The sequence below is a fragment of the Polyergus mexicanus genome, unplaced genomic scaffold, assembly GCF_030449975.1.
Source record: "Polyergus mexicanus isolate NDT 795.1 unplaced genomic scaffold, iyPolMexi1.0 SCAF_17, whole genome shotgun sequence".
Taxonomy (NCBI): Eukaryota; Metazoa; Arthropoda; class Insecta; order Hymenoptera; family Formicidae; genus Polyergus; species Polyergus mexicanus.
Window position 1 is genome coordinate 6513077 of NW_027223337.1, and position 20996 is coordinate 6534072.

At 34.9% G+C, this 20996-nt stretch overlaps 1 protein-coding gene across 4 annotated transcripts in view; it reads left to right on the top strand.

Annotated features, from left to right (window-relative positions):
• Nucleotides 1–20996, top strand: part of LOC138940677 (nephrin) — a 224172-nt gene that overhangs the window by 19378 nt on the left and 183798 nt on the right. For 2 of the 4 annotated variants that reach the window (XM_070309787.1, XM_070309784.1), the window contains exons 1-2: nt 8745–9302; nt 18106–18304. In XM_070309787.1, the coding sequence (XP_070165888.1) occupies nt 18187–18304 (118 nt within the window). In that variant the 5' untranslated portion in view covers nt 8745–9302; nt 18106–18186. Of the gene's footprint in view, nt 1–8744; nt 9303–9354; nt 9428–18105; nt 18305–20996 lie in introns of those variants that run through there. The other 2 variants (XM_070309786.1, XM_070309785.1) reach the window with 2 other exon arrangements.

The window sequence follows — 20996 nt, forward strand, 5'->3', positions numbered from 1 at the left end:
TGAACATCAAATAATCTGAAGCTGGATATGCGTGTTATCAAATTATGTGAAAAATATTTTCTATGTTTCAATCGTTATAGCGTTATGAGCTGAGAAACATGTCTAGACACCGATAAATTTGATTCATGAATACGATTTGAAAATTGATTTGCCCGAATAATGCGATCCGTCTAGAATAAAACGGAAATCATGGCGATCCTCGACGAAATGGAGGCGGGATGCAAAAGGGAAACCAAGAGCTGCGAAAACAGAAAAGCGACCCTCGGATTCGATGGTCCGAGAACATCCGCGTGACAATGAGAAATGTCTTCGGCTACTGCGCGTGTAACGTACGGGAGGACATGCACTATTCACAAGCTCGTACTTTATGCGTATAATGATATCTATGGGAAAATATACATAGTGTACGATATAGCGATATGCCATACATAAATCTGCAATATGACGTTTCATTTCAAATTCACGTCATTACGCAAAATCGATTCTTAGTTGTGATGGTAAAATGCTATATATGTACATATTGTTCCAATAAATATTAATTAAAATTAGATGACATTTAATTAATTTTTTATTTCTTCTTAAAGAGATGTGATTAGATCAAGTTAATTTTAATGTGTATGGAAATAAATTTAATACTTTATGAGTTTATAATCGAATAGAAATTAATCTTTTCAATTGAATATACTTGCTTATCGTAACTAAAAACAACGATAAAAGAAATAATTTATATAAATATAACAGATTTTATCGAAAAATATAAAGGCTTTTAAATTTATTCAAATTTTTGCATTTTGGGAGGGTTTGAAATAAAAGAGATAATTTCTTATTTCTATTATTCGTACAACTAATGTTATTAAAGAGAACTGATAGCTGTATAATTTTATCCTCTAAGCGTGTTTCTACAATTTTACATGTACGAATTATATTGTTGAGTTTTGTATGGAAATTTTCATAAATAAAAAATTTCTCTCTCTCTCTCCCCCAAAAATCGTCTCATTGTTTCGCGAATCGTATTAGTCTCGTATTCCGCTATATCATTTAATCGCCGTTAACTTATATGCGACGGTCACATGCGGAAATAATGTTTGCTCTGTGCCGGAAATGCGGGCAGGCGAATTATCGATACAAATAAGCGGACGTAAATACCGTGACGGCTTAAATCGCGCTTGGCCGCGCATGAATTCGCGATTTACGCAGTCGGTGCGCGCGAAATGCACCAGAATCGCCGTATTATGATAATCTATCGCCCATTCGGTTCTTCGATACGTGCCTTCAGATCTATCTGTCTCAATTTATAGCGGGGTTATCGCCAGACTGTGTGTGATAGAAATAGAGTGAAAGAAAGAGCACGAATCGCGGAATGAGAATTCCGTTGCGATTATAATACCGTGCATAGCTTCGGATGAATGTTGACGGATAAGTTTAATTCGAATTTTGCCTACTGTACTGCGATTTAATAATATTGGAATTTTTATTTCAAAATTTTCTGCTAGGCAGAAATCGATGCGAATTAAAAGAGCATTTACGAATTTATCATCCTTTGTAATTGCATCGTGAACAATGAAATGAGCACGGATTAAAAAGTTGAACATTCACGCTGTTATTTTTCAATAATACGCTTTTCAGTTCATTTCAGATTTTTCGCGATGGAAGAAAATGATCGAAGCTCAGGAAAAACAATAGCGCGAAATTGCGTTAAATTTGCGGTCCGTATATCGTATACATAAATTCAATCGATTTCTTATATAGATCGACTGCTCGTTCATCGACATACACCGGAATTTCCGTCGAATGCACCGCAATCACTGTATTATGGTAATCGATTGCCCATTCGCTTTTGCGATACGCGTCTTTACGTTCTTCCGGGCCATACAAGCGGTATTATGATCGAACGCCGCCGTAATGTTCGCAAAAATTTCTATGGATCGTGAACGCGTGGCGAACATACATTCAACTACGGAAGCTCCATTGCACCGTATATTCACTTCTTTCTCGTGATAACATAAAATGCATGTGCCATACGAGTTAATGTCGTCAAATAGTAGCTGAATCAAAGTGATTTTTATCATATATCTTTATATATTTAATCATCTCTTAAGATCATTATTAGTGCAAGAATTTTATTAAAATATGCTAAAATGCAGAAAGAGATAATAATAGATATGCATATATAAATAACATATTATATTAATATTTTTGGAACTAAACCGAATATGAGAGATATGCTCATATTTATTATTCAGTACTTTTTAATAATAGCGCTATGAAAAATATAGTAAGAGAGAAATGTGTATCAAATAATGCAAGATTTTCTAACCGGCCTGATTTCCTGCGAGTTCATTTTTGTTGTCGCTGTCACTTTGACAGAAAACCCGCGCCTCGGTCGAGAAACTCGTACGTTTATTATTTATTTTTGACCTTTGGGATCACATAGGTCCGGCAATAAAAATCATGCGACAGGAATAAAGCTCGTTTCGCTCTACTTGTACAAAGAACAAGTCCTTGGAGTTAGTAGAACTTTGGAAATTTTGACGGGCGCAACGGAAGCGCTCGTATCGCGTCTTGTCTCGTCGCATCGCGACGAACTCCTTTCAGAACGAGCAGTTTATCCGTGTTCTCGTTGCGTGTTACGACAATTTCGACGTACGTGATAATGACGTGTATCGCGCCACTTCCAGTCGAAGAATATATATCTTATTTTCGCCAAGTTTTGCGCGCGCCTGCGACTGCTAAGTTAAGGAGCTCCCGCTCGAGGATTCGCACTCTCTAACGAGGACGTTTGTAGGATGATACAACTTTGCGTTGTCGTACTCGGCGTATCGTGCGGAAACGACGCACGGAAAGTCGCGAGTTTCTTTGGATTGTCGAAAGATTCTTAAGTGGAATTAAGAGAGTTGTAGATTTCGATATCGCAAACTCAGCTTATCTTCTCAAGTTTTCCTTTGGTTTAATACAGGATGTGTATAAAATGGAGCGATATTTTTGGATATGTATATAACGTTACTGACAGCAAAATTTGAACTACATACGAATGAAGAACTTAGATTGCGAGATTATGCTTAATATCTATTTGAAAATATATTATCTTAAACACATTGCGCACTTTTAATTATGTAATATTTATGAGAATGTGATGATTAAAAATAATATTTTTAACAATCGCTTTTTCCCTTCCCTTGCATCTGTATTTATTCAAATATAATTTTGTTTCGCATAGCATGCACATTGCTAATTAGTTTTACAAATATTGTCAATTAAAAATATTGCCATTAAAAATATTTGTCAGTTTAAAATAATTTGACTGAGGAGAAAAGTTGCGATCAAAAAGCTAAACTATAAAAATATTTATTATAATAAAAATATTTATTATTATAAAAATTTTTATTATTATAAAATATTATATTTTTATTATTATAAAATATTTATTATTATAAAAATATTTGCTCCAGACTCCAATTATTGGAATCTGAACGAAAAATCGAAAATAATTTCTCGCTTTAATAGTTAAACGATTCCCGTTCGTGCACAAAGGCGCTCAAAAAAGTGAGACCTGAGCAAAACAGGACAAAGCGATGCGCGTATGAAAAGCCATGTAGTATTAATCGGAACGATCAAACGGTCCATCCGCCGAATAATTGCGTTCTATGTTGGAATGGAATGTCCAGGACAATGAGAGTTTTTGGATTTTTTTTTTTTTTTTCAATTTACGTATTCTTGCGATACAACGGCTTGACAATGACGAGTAATGTATAGCCATCAAGAAACTTAACGTTAGCCAAGAACAACGCCGGAACAATCTAAAACGAGAAGTATAACGGTTGTGTTCGATTGCTAGATTTCCCTTCTCTCTCTCTCTCCCCTCTTTTTCTCTTTCTCTCAAACACCTTTATTTCCTTTCGCGCGCAAACGTTCGCTATTTTTCCGCCGGCCATTTCTACTTTTCTCTCACACTTCTCGCAAACCGAGAGCTCGAACTTCTCGTATCGAGCGTTTTCGCCTCGCTGATTCTACCGGATTCAGGATTCCGATCGCCTTCTACCGCGAGGACTTCGGGAGTGCTTGCGAAGTCGATGGTGCCGAAGTAAAATCCTTCGGTAAGATCGTTTTCTTCGGGTCCTAGGACGTCCTAGGTGTGCGCGCGTCAGGATCTTCTCGTACGCGACCGCACGTGAGATTTGGAGGGAGTCAAATTATCTGAATATAATTTGGCCGTCCGAATCGGATGGGTAGAGGAGATCGCTGCTTTCAAGGATTGCGATCAGAAATCGATGTATCCCAGAGAGATTCTTTTAACCGATTCCAGATTTCAATCAGAAAATTTGAAACGTGGAGAGATTTTGGCTTGAGATACGATCTTCTTACGCACGATGACTTACGCAATCGACCCATCTATCAGTTGATGCGAATCAAAAATGTTCACGTCAATAAATAGGAAGATATTAGTTTTTTCTAAAAATTATTTAACTAGAATCTAAAAATCTCTCCCCTAACTATAGAAAAACATATTTGACAGATCAAAATTTATTATGATTAAAATTTATCAAAATTATTATATTTATGCTATCTGTCACGCGATCTAGAAAAATATATTTATGCAATCTAGAAAAAGTATATTTACAATATACGCGATATATATGTATGATACCTCATAAATCAGCATTCAAAACAATACAATACAATTGATATTATTAAAAATAAAACAATAAAATTATAAAATATTTATATTATTTTTAATAATCTCTCTTTTTTTAATTCTCTAATAAAAATCAATTTCGAAATATTTTTATACAACAATGCATTTGAATTGATTATATACACGTAACTCATTTTCATTTGTTGAATATTCGAGTTTTACAATTCGAATACAACCAGGAGTGTTGACCGACTTCAACTTCGTCAGAAATTCCGAAACGCGAAAATTCCTTAGGTTTCTCAAGCACATAGCGCGATGCAATAATTTAATGTTTGAATGTTTTATTTAAGCTTATAAAGGAAGGATTACGGGTGAACATTCTAGAAACGCGCGTGTTAAAGGGCTCTATCTTCCGCGTGTCTTAATAATGTGGCATAGCGGAACGTATGAATTTACTTCGTTTGCACATACGCGAGCATTCATACATACGTATACTTACATATGCAAGTAGAAATGCAAGCTGCCTAAAATAGAATTAATGACGTACGTTTACCTTCGGTAATCAGAAAGCCACCGTCATTCGCGATCATGCGAAGTCACAGCATCAAAATGTGAATATCGCGAAGATTCGCTGTTGCCGCAATTATTTCTATTGTATAATATATCGAAATATGTTACAGATAAACTGATGCAAGATACGATGTTGATATGATTGAGATACAAAGATAACAATATGACGAAAATAACTAAAAATTTAAAAATTTTTCAAATATTGTAATATTTTTAAAGTTTATAAATAATTATTTCTCTTCTATAGAATTATTTTATTATATAAAAATCAAGAAGTACAGACTCTTTTTTAAACTAAAAAAAAAAAAAAAATCATAATTACAGCGCGAATGTCAAATCGCCTATTTTATTCAAATCTCGACATTTATCGTACAGAAAATAGTTACGAACGTTTCAGTTATTTCTTTGTATCATCTTCAGCGTATAATAGAAATAAATTAGAAAAACGTAATTCTAAACAATTGTTTAATATTATTAACAATTGTCAAATATTATTTGTGATTTTAACTGTAATTATGATTTTATAAAAATATGAAATAAAATAAAAATGTGTTTAATATAAGTGATACATTTCAAATAATATATTCCAATATCCTATACCTCGACATTCAAGAATGTGCACGTCGTATATGTTTTCTCTATCTACGTCATGTTTATGATTTCCTATCACGTTCGTTCGGTGAGATAACATCCAGATTGTGGATATGTTTTCGCATTTGCGTCCGCGTTCGCGTATTTCGAATGCATCGAGCTGGCATGCGCGTGCCCAACTGCATTTTCGGTGTCGTCTTGATCAGAGATGTCAAGCTCGCATATATATCGAATTGGCAATCATTCCCGTTTACTGAATTGACCACAGCGATGACGCTTGGATGTGACAGCGGGATGTTGTATATGAGCTTTATTGAAAGGGCAGATAGATAGATAAACAGATAGAGACGGCTAGGGAAACTGATTTATATATAACTCGTGGAAATTTTAAAACTATATAACATCGTTTAATAAAATGATGAATGAAAAATATAATCGCATTTTTTTGAAAAATGCATTGTGTAAGACGAAGAAACATTGTAAAATAATTGCGGCTAATACACATAGCAATTATTAATTGAGCTTGTCGTAGTGTTGTACTTCGATCACAATATGCCGCCGTAATGCAATTTATATCGCAATACATGCCAGTTTTATTTGCACCGTGAGAAAAAATAACATCGTTTCCATATCTTTCGACTCGACTCTCACAAAATCATATTTAAGTTTCCTCGAGAGAGAGAGAGAGAGAGAGAAATATTGCCTCGACTTAATGGCAAATGACAGAAAATATCAGCGAGCGTGCATTCCAATGCGACGCGGGTTCGATTCGCGTGTATAAAGGTGCTTTTCACCGACGAATTGTTGTATATGCGATCGCGATTAGATCCGGGCAAACTGCAACAGTTTCATTCAACGAATTGCATCTATATAACAACCGGTCGATTAATACGAGTAATTAGCTTCCTACTTGCGTGAATTTAACTAGAGCTACTTTATACTCGCATCTGGACAAGGCGATTCCCTTTTGGGCTTTCATGCCTATTCGCGTTTTCCCGTAATCGCGCATACAGTCGATTAACAATAAGTCCTACCAAGTTTTGGAAAGCGCTAATTACGAATGACGAACTTGCTCGTTAGCGTCCTCTCGAAGTTTGCTGTACGTTTCAAGCGATTCGGAAACCAGAGGAGTGATTATAACACAAATTAGCTCGTCAGAGAGATAAGAAAGTTTTTCGTCACGCCTGCGATGCACGCTGTTTACAAAGTGGGTCAAGATGAAATATTTCATTTGCTTCGCTCGAGATTTTCAGACTATCTAACAAATAAATGATAAATTTGTTTTCTAAAAAAATTTCTGTTTTATTTATTTGTACAAATTTATTAGAGAGAGAGAGAGAGAGAGAGAGAGAGAGAGAGAGAGAGAGAGAGAGAAAAGGAAAGAGAATTTAATAGGCAAATTATAAATTTTGATTCTTTCATTACCAATGAGACATATGTGTTCCATGGAAAAAAGATATATACTTAGTGTTCTTGCAATGCTTTTATTAAATTTCATGACTACAAATTGAAACAATAACGATATTCACAATGGCAAATGCATTTGGATTAGTGCTTTTGGCTATCGATCATTATTTAGTCGTATTTATTTGAACATTTCAAAAGCGAAATCCATTTTGAGGGCTTTAGTATTCTCTCTACGCTTAATGTGCTCGTTTATGATAATCCCGTAGCGATTACGATGAATGCATCACGCGCTGTTGCTGAAAGATATATAAACCGTTTTGAAACGACTGTGAATTCACGTGTTTATCGAAATGCTGGCCGTTTTGACGTATTGACTGAAATCCGCTTATATTCCTGTAACATTTTTATCGAAGTCGATGTCATTTTTGACCCTCATTAATACAGACATTGAATCAGATAGCATCGTTTCACGCACTTCAAGCATTGAAATTGTATGCGAATCAAATTATTTTATATTATCGATAAATTTTCGAATTACAGCAATACTTATAAAACAAACTTTTGTGTGATTTTTAAACATTACCTTTCACACGAGAAGATTGTTAAGGCAATTTTATATTTCAACCATTAATAACAATAAATAATTTAAAAATATTAACTCACTAAAAGAAAAGAAAATTATATAATATATATGAAAAATGAAGCGAGTATTTTTTTTTTATTGTGTAATATTTATCACTTACATAAATGTAACTTTTAAATCTGCCGAGTGATCTTAATTACTGTCACGTAATTGCTTTAGCCAGAGACGAAGAAGTTATCGCGCATCGTGTTTCTTATCTACCATAACTTCAACTCTATCAAAAATCTAGGTCTAATAAATTTAATTTTTTAATTAATTATGATAATACACACATTCATATTTCATTCTAGATAATTTTTCTTAATTTTTTCGAAACATTTGTCAATTCCGTGAATCGCTATAAATGTACTCTACCTTGTATTTATGTAATAATATAATTAAATTAAAACAGTGTATTTATAATTAGTTAATAATTATTTTTATATTAAATGTGTGTGTGTGTGTGTGTGTGTGTGTGTGTGTGTCTGTGTAATGTTAAGATAAATCTAAGAAGATAAGCGTATCAATTCAGATACATATATAAATACTATTTATTCACCATTCTATTGTCGTTCTATGTTTGTACGAGAGTATGCCGAATGAAAACACATTTCCCTCTTTCCTAAACTGCCTCCTGATTATTCTACTATCCCCGTAGCACTCTCACCGTCTCACCCCCGTATCTCGATTGAAGCTCACGAGCTTGCACGAAGATTATCGAGCTTGCGCGAAGCACGGGTGTCGGCATACGGGGAGTAAGCTTGGATGTGGGGATGGATAGCGAGCGGAAGAGAAATAGTGGCGAGGGGGAAGGGGATAGGTCGGCGAACGCTTGTCCGTGCGCGAAAGTTCGCTGGCAGCATCCAGTGACATCGCGGAGCTCGACGCGCGCGCATCGCTCACATCGCGCGGGAGGATCGAATCCGCGATATCTGTCGCGAATTTTCTCGAGTAGTTACCGATCAAAAGCGTAACGCGTGTTAGAAATCTTGTTCGAATGCGAAACAATCGCGCGAGTTTTTGCTTCATCGTGACTTCGTGTGTCGATCTTTCTTGGTTCTTGATTCTTTCGTTGGTATAGTGTTTGTTCGTCGAGTGACATACGCGGTGCTTCCAATTTATGACAGAAAACCAACGATAGCAAGGAGTACAATCGTGCGTGATTATCGGCGCTTTCAATCGATAAGAATAAATAACGCGTGACGATGCGATACACGTTCGAGGGCGATGCGACGAGGAGATGATTTCCGGGATCGAGTGAATAGTGTGTTGGCGGGAGGGTTGCGGATCGTTGCTACCGTCGATGACAGCCCGTGACACCACGTGTTCGCGACGTCATTCCAAGACGACGACGACGGCGGGGGTGGCGTTGGTGCCGGGACGATCTGTCGCGTCGATGCCGTGATGCGTGTAATAACGTGTGTGCGAGCTGCAACTGGCAGTGTGTTTTGATCGAGTGTTAAGGGATTGACAGCCCAGGTAACGATCCTAATTCCGTTTATCTTTGTGATGCTGCTCGTGATGCAAATCTTGTAATAGTCGTTTGGCGAATACGTGTGTGCGTGTGTGAAACTCTTTGATGAAAAGAAGGAAATTATCCAGAGGTGTGCCTCTTGCAAGTTTAATCGTATTTATCTATCAGATTTATTATATCGCTTTTATATATGGTTTTTGCGTTTTCCCTGCCTTATATTTTTTTCTCGAGTTTTTTTAATTCTAATGCAAAAGATTGGTAATTCTTATATATTTTATAATGTATAATTATATATGTTATTAAATTGCTTGCTTTAAATCATTATAAAATGTATAATATTTTATACATTTTAAAATTGAATAATTTGTATATTTTACACACGCCCACACAGAAAAAAATTATTTATTACTGATTCTAAAAAAAAAAAAAAAATAATAGCGTTGCTTTTCGTAACGGAGCAAAATTTAGATATAATATGCTATTACATTATTTTTATTTAAATCTGTTTTGCATTTACTTGTTTTACATATTCTTGATTTATATTTTGCTCTATTTTGTCATTTTAAGAATTGATAAAATAATAAATATTTTCCCGAATTTTGAAATAATTATTAATAAACAATGATGCTTGTCATATTAACATTGTATTGATGCGAGAGTTCATTCTATAGCGGTTTAGGTGAGCAGTTTAGCCAAGGGGCAGTTGCCAGTATGTTACTTAAGTTATGAATAAGTGACGCGATGATAAACCTACATCCTGTCGATATTCGATTCAAGATTTAATCGATCGTATTGACATTGGTTTCGAACTGTAAGATGTTCCGTTCAACAACCATGTTTAGATATGTCATGACAAATTATTGATTTTTATTGGCATATTTTTCGTTTATTGTCCAATTTGCAAACATTTCAGTAATAATAAAATTTAACGCAATACCTAGCACAGGCTTTTTTTGTCATTGAATAAAGTTGTGATGTATATATTACAAGAAAATAAATGTGGCTCGGGAAAAAAACGCTAAACTTTACTCGTAAATATATTGGACATTGTGCATCCAGTGTGTTCTCGGTTGCAATATTACGAAAGTTAAATAACAGCCGCCACAGAAAATCAAACACATAGCGTATTGCCAGCGCCAATAAGCCCTCGTCGAAATGATATTGACAGAGAATGCGTCAACGGCGAGCAGCAAAAGCATTTCTTGTTCCGAATTCAGGTAAAATGTTAACAGTCATAAAGATGAACGCGCTACGCTTCGATTGTTATCCAACTTCTCCTGTCTCTGAGTGATTGCTGCGAAATATGGTAGCTGGTTCACTCAAATAGAATGAATAGTTTTTCGGCTTGTTAGTTTTTTGATTGATCGTTTTCGATTGATGTAATATATTGATAGTTACTAGATTTAAAATTCACTAAAATTTGTTAGTAGATTTTTATTTATTATTTTTTTATAATATGTAAGTTAACTTATATAACGTCGAGTAATTTAATCAAATTTTTTCTCTGTCTTTACATGTCACAAATTTTATTATCTATAGTGGTACGTACGCTTTGTTCAATTTGTACAATTAATCATACTCGATGACTTACACGTCGATCCATAAATCATACGAGATAGGATCATGGATAAAAATATAAATCATTTTAATCAACAATTAATTTTTTCATTGTTAATAGGACACATATATTTGATTCTTTTTAATATAATTTAAGAATGATTTTCTTTTTCGAATAACAATTATACGGTAATTCATCAAAGTAGAGAAATTAATGTTTTTCTCAAATAATTAATTTACGCTCATTAGTAGTATTACTGATGTGACATTTCGCAACAATAAACATTGACTGTTTCCCGCAGATGGTATCGTAAAGTTTTAACTTTTCTTTCATTTAATTCTTTTTATTCATTCAGACATTTGAACAGACAACAGCCAAACATTGAGATGCAACTTCTCGGTTGTCGGAGCAATGCTCTAAGGTAGAGAGAAAGTTTTTTTCTGCTCGTGAACTTGCAAAACATTATTAACGAAAGTATAAGCTAACTGCCTGTTCGAAACTTCCGCGGTACAATGTGCGGTACGATATAGCGGAAAAAAAACAAAACAAGGAAAGAGATGGTGCGTTTTCTTTAGTGTACCGCGCACTTAAGGCAAATTAAGTGGTCGGCGCGCCATAAACTAGAATCTCTTGTGGAGACACATTTTGGGGGACAAACGGGGAACAACGTATTCTTCGTAAGAGGGGCTAGCACGTTTGTTCGAGGAAGAAGTTGCGAGCGATTGACCTAAAATTCCGAGAGCGTGTTTCGTTTGCGAGCGAGCTCTCGACAAATTCGTTGCTTCAGTTTCGTGAACGAGCTCGCCTGTCGTCTATTCGTGTTTCGCGAAAACTTGTTAGATCTCTATTCTCGCGCTACTCCGAGATGTCGAAAACGTCGTGCTTGTTGTTGCAATGTCTTCTGTTTACAGAGGTTTTTGCTAAATTGCTAGATAGCTCCAAACATGGACAAATATTGTTTATATTTTTTTAATACGTATTTTTCATTAGTGTAATTTAAATATGAGATAAATGAGTATTTATAATCTAAATGTAACACACGCATTGGAGAAAAAATATAATTTATAGATAAATTGAAATGGATAGGAATAATATTAAAGCTATTACGTGTAACGTGGCAATATTAACACGTAACATGATAATTAATTATACAATATTTCATTGATATTATTTGCGTTACTTCTCTCGTGATGGTTTTAATGTTGTAAATGATTCATCTCTAGATTCACATCTATAAACAGATAGCGGTAAACTGTTCGCTTTTTGTTGCTTCGTCAACCTCGCGTATGTCGGTTTCAGTAGGGAATTACAAGAGGAGGATCAAATAACTGATAAAATAATAAAATCGATTCGCCGGAATGGAAAGAATGAGGATTGCTCTTATTCCGTTCCGTGGAAATCATAGTCGTTTTAAATGCGTTAATTTGCCACTTAACATAGTCCGTCGATTGCATTCGTTCACTGTCGCCAAACACGTTCATCTTTGATGTCTGTCAGTTGCTAGTCTCGCGAAATTTTCCTCCGGTCTTCACGGTCACCCTTTCGAGCCCGAGCTCGGTTAATGGCTATTTAAGAGCTCTGCGAAAAGCCCAGAAGCGACTCCGGGGCTCCTCGATATCTCGTCTATCGGAACTTCCTAAGGTAGTCATTCTCCCAGTTTACTCCAGGCTCCATTATTCTTCGCGCTAATTCGACGTCATGATATTAGCCGGGAACTTTCGAGCCCCTTTCCAGCCAACTCGAGCTTCTGTAAGTGGCACATTTTATAGGTGTTACATGTGAAGAAATAATAGTTATCTTCTTCGGTGAGTTTAATGATAAAATAAATCATCAGAGAGAGAGTATCATTTTATTCGTAGGTGGGAAATAATTAAATGGGTGATAGCGCTATTCTACAATATTTTATATCTCGTTGCTGAAGATATCAAGACTATTTCTTGAATTTTTAAATCTATATTTCAAAGCTAACATAATTATCGCCATAATTTAGAGAGATAGAAAGATGGATATTAATATGTGTTATACGTATAATGACATTATACAGGGTGTCTCCAATTTAAATGGCAAAACTTGAAGAGCGTGTAGGGGACCGAAAAACTAACAAGACAAAAAGTCTTTTAGAGGTTTGCTCGTTTTTGCTTCATTTTAGAGAAAATCGAACTCTAACGAGAGTTTTGGATTTCTTTAACAGTTTTTTTTTCTCTAGGCAAAAAGAATTTGTTCGATTTTCTTCTTTGATAGTTTTAGATACAACAAAAATATTGTCTCATCACAAGAATCACGATTTTCGTAAAACGGTCATTGTCTTGCGACGTGCACCCTTTTTCTCGAAATGAATCTCTTGTCACGTAGTGGTTGTAGCACGATGTGAACACGTTGGTGGGATAACTCTCCTTTCCGTAGCTGGCCGTACCAACATGGTCCGTAACCACTTTCCGGTATTCGCTTCGAGTGCGCACTTCGATAGAGATGAAGAGAGAGAATGGACGATAAGAACAAAAAGTGCTTATATATATATATATATATACATGTACGTGATGTCGGCAGAAGGTTTGCGTGCTCGTTTCGATTCACGCCAATATCCGATCGTTAGAGATCAAATATCCGCCGTTTCTTTGTCTAACTGGAACATTATGAGATTTCGTCTTAACGAAGAATCTTGTCTCAATTTATTAATATATCCTCCGTTAATTAATATATCCTTTGTTAAAAGTTTAGACCGTTGAGATCGTTATAAGAGAAAGCTTAACGTTTTTTAATATAAGATAAAGGAGACAATTGTATGTGGAAAATAAAATTTATTAGAAATGCTTGTAGATAAAAACTCGGTGAATTTCAGAAATAAAAGAATGTTCTTAAGAGAAAAATGGTCTTAAAAAGGTACCTTAATACATTTAATTAAATAAAAATTATTTGAAAAATGTTATTTATACAAAATTATAAGACGGAAAATTATAATTATTATAATTATTAAATTATAATCATTATATTATATGATAAAAAAAATATTATTTTTATTATTATTGTATTAATATCAATTTCACTGAGAAATCATTTTGAGAAATAATATTATAGAGAAAAGTAGTCTCGAAAAGAATTGTTTTCAAGAGTCTAACATCGATACCTTTTACCAGTTCGTTGCTCTATTGGTCTCGTAGAAACCATCGGGACGAAGCAAACACACTCTTCCAGTCATCGATTCATACATTTACTTTGGACGGCAATGCTTGCTGTCGTATTTTCCGCCTCTCCGACCGGAAGCAGAGTTCATTTTGCTCGAGGCGTAAAAATATGAGAGATAAAGCATCGAAAGTCGGTTCGAGATGAAAGGAATTTCAATTATTACCCGAGGCTCGCTTTATCTCGAAAAGCGAAATAAACTTTCATATTAAAAATATCACATCGAAATTTCGCGAGTTATAGACGCGAAAGTTAATCGAGCAAATAATGCGTAAAGCCAATGGTGGTGTTTCGATAACCAACGTAATTATCGAAAGAAATAATAGTGCTGATAACATTGGAAAAGCTGTATGTGGAAAATTATTGCATTTTATTGGAAACTATTATTGAGAATAATAATTCTTTTTTTGAATAATAAATTTTATTTCACTGTATCTCATCCATAATCAAGAAAAAATTGTCATTGGTGTAACTATGCTAAAATCTTATTATATATAATATTTATACATATATCATATAATTGTCGTAATCGAAAGCGTTTACATTTCTCGTTAATAATGAAGGATGTAAATCTCGTTATCTATGCCATTCCTTATTAGTCTATGTTATCTTCTTCGTATTCTTCTCGTAAAATCATTACGCTCGCAAAACTCGTCGCAAGGACAAAGCGACGCAGTTTGCTCGCTAAAACATCGATCTCGTGTCCTGCCCTCGAGGGGTGCAGTACGCTCTGGTCGCTTTACAGTTCACCGGGAATGATCGGAAGTCCTAGTAGCGCGATCCACTCTTTGGACAATGAGGGAGCAAAAAGTGGGGAAAGTGTGGATAAGGATCGAGGATAGCGAGTCGACGGGAAAGAATTCTCGATTAAATCTGGCAACTGACGGCCCTTCGATTAAACCGACCGTATAAAATTCAATCACGTTTTTTTTTATTTTTATTTTTCTCGTCTCTTCATCTCTATCCGGTCAATTTTCAATTATTTGATTCTCACGAAAGCTCTTTTGAATCGATTCATTATTAACATTTGCGTTCTTGTTTTCGATTTTTGCGAATTTGTAAATTAACTGCTTCGAGATTAATATGTAGATATAAGTAATAAGAAAATAAGATCAGTTGCGCATCTCTCTATACACATCCAAATATATATCGTTTTAATCTTTATTGTTATATTTTTAACAATGAGATTATTAAATGTGGCTGAAAAAAATCTATCTTTAAAATTAAAGACGGTGCTTTTTCTGCATATTCGCAACATTATGCATATTCTTATTATTATATTTACATGCCTCACATTCACATAGGAGGATGTAAAAGGATCTAGGGTAACAAATTTTTTGTGCACATTTCGTTATGTACAAACGCCGCAACTGTTACATATCTAGATCCAGATGAATGATACGTGTGTGTTGGCACCGAATTTTTGCGACTTTGTTTATTCACATTGGACTACGCGACCCGCGAATTTTTTTTATCAATAATATTGCTGCATTTACAACGGATGGATCGTAGCTCGACGTTTATTTTATTTTTTTTTATTTATTTATTTATTTATTTATTTTTTTTTTTTTTAGCAAGTCATAATATATTGCAAAATGTTTATTGTTAGTGTGATCAATGACAGAGACATTTAGTTAAATTACGTTAAAAATTATATAATTATGGCATTGGATTAAAAAAATATAATGAGAATTTTATAATCTTTTAAAATCAAACATGATTGTGCGAATACAAGAACGAGGCTACTATTTTGTGTCTAAATATTATAAGGATTATTCTTAAACATTAATATTGTTAGTATTCATATTTATCATAATATTATTTTATATCTTTTGTTTTTTAATACAAGCTCGCTTGAATTTTAATTTTGTGCGATTAAATCTTTTACGGAATTATATCGTCATTTATACCCCCTATAGATCGCTACATATGTTACATCTCTTTCTAGAATTCAATAAACGTGTCGTGAATCTCTTCCTGCGACAATGTATTTTATAAATTTTTATTTCATGAAATAAATCTTGTTTATGTCAAGTAATATTTATGTTACACAAACTACATATGCAAGTGAAAATATATTTGATTTCTCTCGTCGTATACGTCTATTTCTAGCATACAATAAATGTGTCATCTATTTGTCAGTTTGCAAATTTATTTAACTGATTGTTATTTTATGAAATGTATTAATCTTTTAATATTAGGAAGTATTTACACCAGATGGAAATGGCAATATTTGATTTATTGCTGTACGTCTGTCTCTCTATGTAAACCAATTAACTGTGTCCTGAATTTATTACCTTACAAATTTGTGTTACGAATTTTTATTTCATGAAATAAAATGTTTCCAAACGTGGGGAAATCACACATAAGTTTCGATTATGGTAATATCTGATTAATTTCAATACACAGAATAATTCATGAATAATGATAGAGAGGAGGAGCTGTGGAATAATAATGACGTCATAATCGGAACGGCGAAATGTTGCCTCGGCAAACTGGTCTGCGAGGCTCCACGCGAATAAGCTAGCATTGTCGCCGTACAAAGGATACTATCCACCTGCTACGTTTCGTAGATTTCCCACGAGTTTCACGGTAGGAGCGTATAGAGCTTCGAAAGACTCCCAAAGCATTTTTCTTTCTGCGCGCCATCATTACTTTCGCATTCGCGATCCTTGTTAAAACGATGCACGGAGAATCTATCATTAAGAAAAATGCATAGCATAATGCGAACTATTTGCGATTATAATCGGTTGATATCTTGCGATCGATCGCGCACACATCTGTCAGCTTTGCATTTTTTTCGAAATTCCATGGAAATCCCATTATTGTTCCGCCTTTTGCAATGACGTGTCTTTTTCACGATCGTAATATCGGAAAGAATAAGCGGAGTGTGAAAAACGGAATGTCTCTTCTCGTTGAACTATCGTTGAAACGATTCTTCGAAAGCAACGAAGAGAAGTTTGATAGCTAACAAAAATTAGGAAAAAGTTTGATACACAAATGTGGAACAGTTTGACCGAAATACATGGGTATTTTTTGTTACGGGTAAATTAACCTTTTCGATTTTTTAAAATTATATGATACCTTCAAACTTATCAAGAACGCATCGGAAAAAGAAATTAAATTTGTGAACAAATATTTTGTTGATGCAAAACGTTGATACCACGCAACGATATATCTATCTCATATAGTCCATCTCAGGTTTCTACGTATGTAAACTTTTTTTTTTTTTTTTTAATGACGATATATAGATAAATGTAATTGTAAAGTAAATTTGTTAGAATTCTCATGAATTTTGGTAAAAGGAAAGAAGATTAGACAGAGAAAATAATTTGTCACCGGAAGATGAAATACATGAATTTTTTTGAATCATATTTGTAGCAATCTTGAACAATTCATTAAAACTTTCCGTTGATTGCGCGAATATTTTAAAAAGGCAGTGTTTTTAATGCGTGTTATGTTATTTGGAGTGATCGATCTGACTTTGGCTTTCAATTCATTCTGATAAGTCGATCGCTGTTCATCCGATACCGTTGTGTGTACGCATCGAACGCGGCGGCAAAATTAACAATAAACGCGTCGCGCGTGACACGTGTCAAACGTGACTATTGCTGCTAAATGTCAGTTACACATGTCAACGGTATCGCAAAATTTTACTAAAAACGATCCGAGTAAAATATCATCTATCCAAAAGAGCGTAGTTTTCATAGTTTTCACTCTCATAAAATCTATCTTTCTTGAACTGTAAAGGAACAACACGATATAAGTCATATGTTTTGTATTCTAACAATAAGAAGTAAAAGATAATATGAAAAAAATGTTTAACGTCTATAAAATCTAGTTCCTTCTTGTTGTAGTAATTTTTTTATTACTTTCTAAGAGGAGAGAGAGAGAGAGAGAAGGAAATTAAAAATTTCTTCATTATACAAATGAAATATATAAATGAATTAGAAAAATGAATTTTGATATATACGAAGGTACGAAAGGAAAATGTTTTTAAAGTAGATTTTATATATTTTACTTTATATATTTTTTTCTTTTTTTAACAAAAATTAATTGTTTGTTGACAGGATATCGCCTGAGAGTCGAACGAGACGCGAATCGCATTAGAATGATTCGAGGGTGAAATCGCTAAAAAGACGTTCGTCAGTATGTTGCGGATATTGATAGTGGTGACGTGCATCAAAATATCGACGCTCGCAAGTGCACAGTCGAAAGGGATTACTTCTTTCGACGAAGATGCGAATAGCGACGAACCTGACCATCCAAGTGAGTACATAAGTATTCTGCATGATTATTGTTTAACTCGTAAGCTCGTAACGAGAATAAATGTCAAATTTGCTTGGTGTATGTTAACTAAGTAATTTATTGTTTGACTTGTGTCAACGGGATCGGTGTTGTGTAAATTATTTAGGATACATGTATACTTAGTAGTTTAGCCGAGTTTCGAGCTACTTTATCTGGAGTGAGTAATGGTCGAGTGGGTATTGACAAATACAAGCATCCGTGTGGTGCCAACTAGTCTAGTTACAACTCCGACTTACCTCAATATGCACGTTAAAAAAATACAATTTAATATTCGAGCAAATATTAGAGCGGATGGATTCGCGAATTCAAGCAATTGCGGAGAAATTCAAACATTTCCGGCTTCGTTCGATGTAGTAAACGAATATAATATATTTCTCCCCATACTTACGCACAGATATATACACACATGTGTAGAGCGGGTCATGGAGAATGCGCCGGAGAAACAATTTGTTAAAATGGCCAGAGGAACGTACGAGAATGCTCCTTTCTTTCGCCGGTCGTGTTGTGCAAATCGGTCGTCGCGAGAAGTCGTTTGTGCGATGGCGAAATGGCGAGAGCAAACTACTCGCGCAAATTGCCGCGGGCGCGCGTGCATACAACTTTTTCCCGAATTTATTCGCGTACTGTTTACCGGCGGAACGGATATCAAGATTAACGTTCAAAGCCGATGAAGAAGAAGCGGGGCAAAAAGGAATAAAAAGGGTCGAGAGAGAGAGAGAGAGAGAGAAAGAGTCGATTCGCGCGCTAACTTCGACAATCAAGTTCCTCGAAACATATTGAAATCGCAATTACCGATCGATTCGCAGCGAAAGATTCGATGGCGAAAGTTGCAGGAAGATCGTGCAACGAGAGACCCGGTCCACTTTAAAATTTCTACGCTATACTCTTGCAGAGTTTTATCGAGAAGTTTGATGATCTCGTTGATATACGAGTGACAACCTCTATGAAGTGGAGGAAGGGAGGAAGGGGATGGGATAACTTTCCGTCTTTTGCTTTATACTGCGCGTTCTCTAGAAGCAGCTATCAATTTGCTTTGAGTCCTATGAATTTTTACGGATTTTTTTCTTTTGCTTTTTTTTATCGATATTATCAAGCGAGCTTTTATAACCTGTTTCGTTATCCTCTTTGACTTGTATCTGCCGTTTTATATCTTCGAGCGTATTTTGCCCGAACGAAAAAAGAACACAATCTGGTTATTATTTTGATTGTGTCCATTTAGTAGACGGAAAAAAATATTAGCTGCCATAGCTAAAAACTGCGCGTGGCAACTAAATTTCAGTCGTAATATATGGACAGCGAATATCTTAGCTATAACATCTATTTATTAGGTGCAACAGCAAACCAATTTTGCTGCAATTTATAAATTTATTTTCCAAATTGTGATTAGCTATGGTAGCGAAAATTTTTTTTCCATGATATTTTTGCAAATATTAAGTATTGGTTCAAGTTGTCGTTTGTTCACGTGCAAAGCGCATATTTAACTGAGCTCTTTCAATTCGAGAAAGCATTTTAGAGTTCTTTACTAAAGTTCATAAAATAATTAGTCAGAATGGAAGCAGCACCGACGAATTATGGAATGTCGTATGTCGACTGGTCGTTGGAAGTTTATATGAGAAAAGCTCGGCGCACTTTATAAGTTCTCTGTACGAGGCCAAACTAATTAGATATGTATGAATAACCTAGCGTCAGCCGGGAACATATAATTAATGCAGCCCACCGGCTAAGTGAGAAATTAATTATAATATGGAAATTGGAGTTGTCCCACCTCTCTCTCTCTCTCTCTCTCTCTCTCTCTCTCTCTCTCTCTCTCTCCCTTTCTCGTTCTCACTTTCGCTCTCACGTTCACTCTCTTCTTTTCCGTCTCTACATGCTAAAACTCTGACCATATGAGCTTTTGCGCAGTAAAAGATTTTTCTCGACGCAGATGCACATGCAAAGCGTGTGGATGCAACCATGCACGTGTTTCGTGTAACGACACATATGTGACGCACAATGCTTTTTGCCGAATGTATCTCTCGCCGAGAAAAAAAAAAATTTTTTATGCACGATAAAACCATCAACTTTCTTTGGGATTTATCATTGCCACTGTTCACACAAATATCAATGAAAAATTTTATATAATTTTTTTAAAAATTAATTTTACGCTTGGCTCTTCTATCGTTATTTTAATATGATTAAAATTCGCACCCAACCTACCTCTCCCAATTTTCAGAAATATTCTTCTATTGTCTATATATTCCATGTTTATTAGATCAAACTATGTAAATATAAAAATTTTATTATTCCGTAGAGTAATATATTTTAAAATGAGGTGAAAATTGAATCTAGACTCGATAATGCGAGAGTCCCACGCAATTGCATATTACTTAGATAAAACTATAAATAGATATCACGAATAAACGAAATCTAAGATCTCGTAGCACTCTATGCTCTTGTATACTTTTTCTGTTATCTCGCAGATACGAATTTTGTGTTAGTGAATTTGGCGAATTTTGTACATTCTTAGGGAAGTGTTTGCTTTGCTACTGGCATTACGTACTTTCTGTTTGTACAACGTCGCGTTGTGTAGGTCAGTAACGGCGAGCGGGTCGATTCACATTCCAGCCCCGTGTCTGCACGTACGCTTTACAGGTTGCCTTTCCTCTCGAGTATG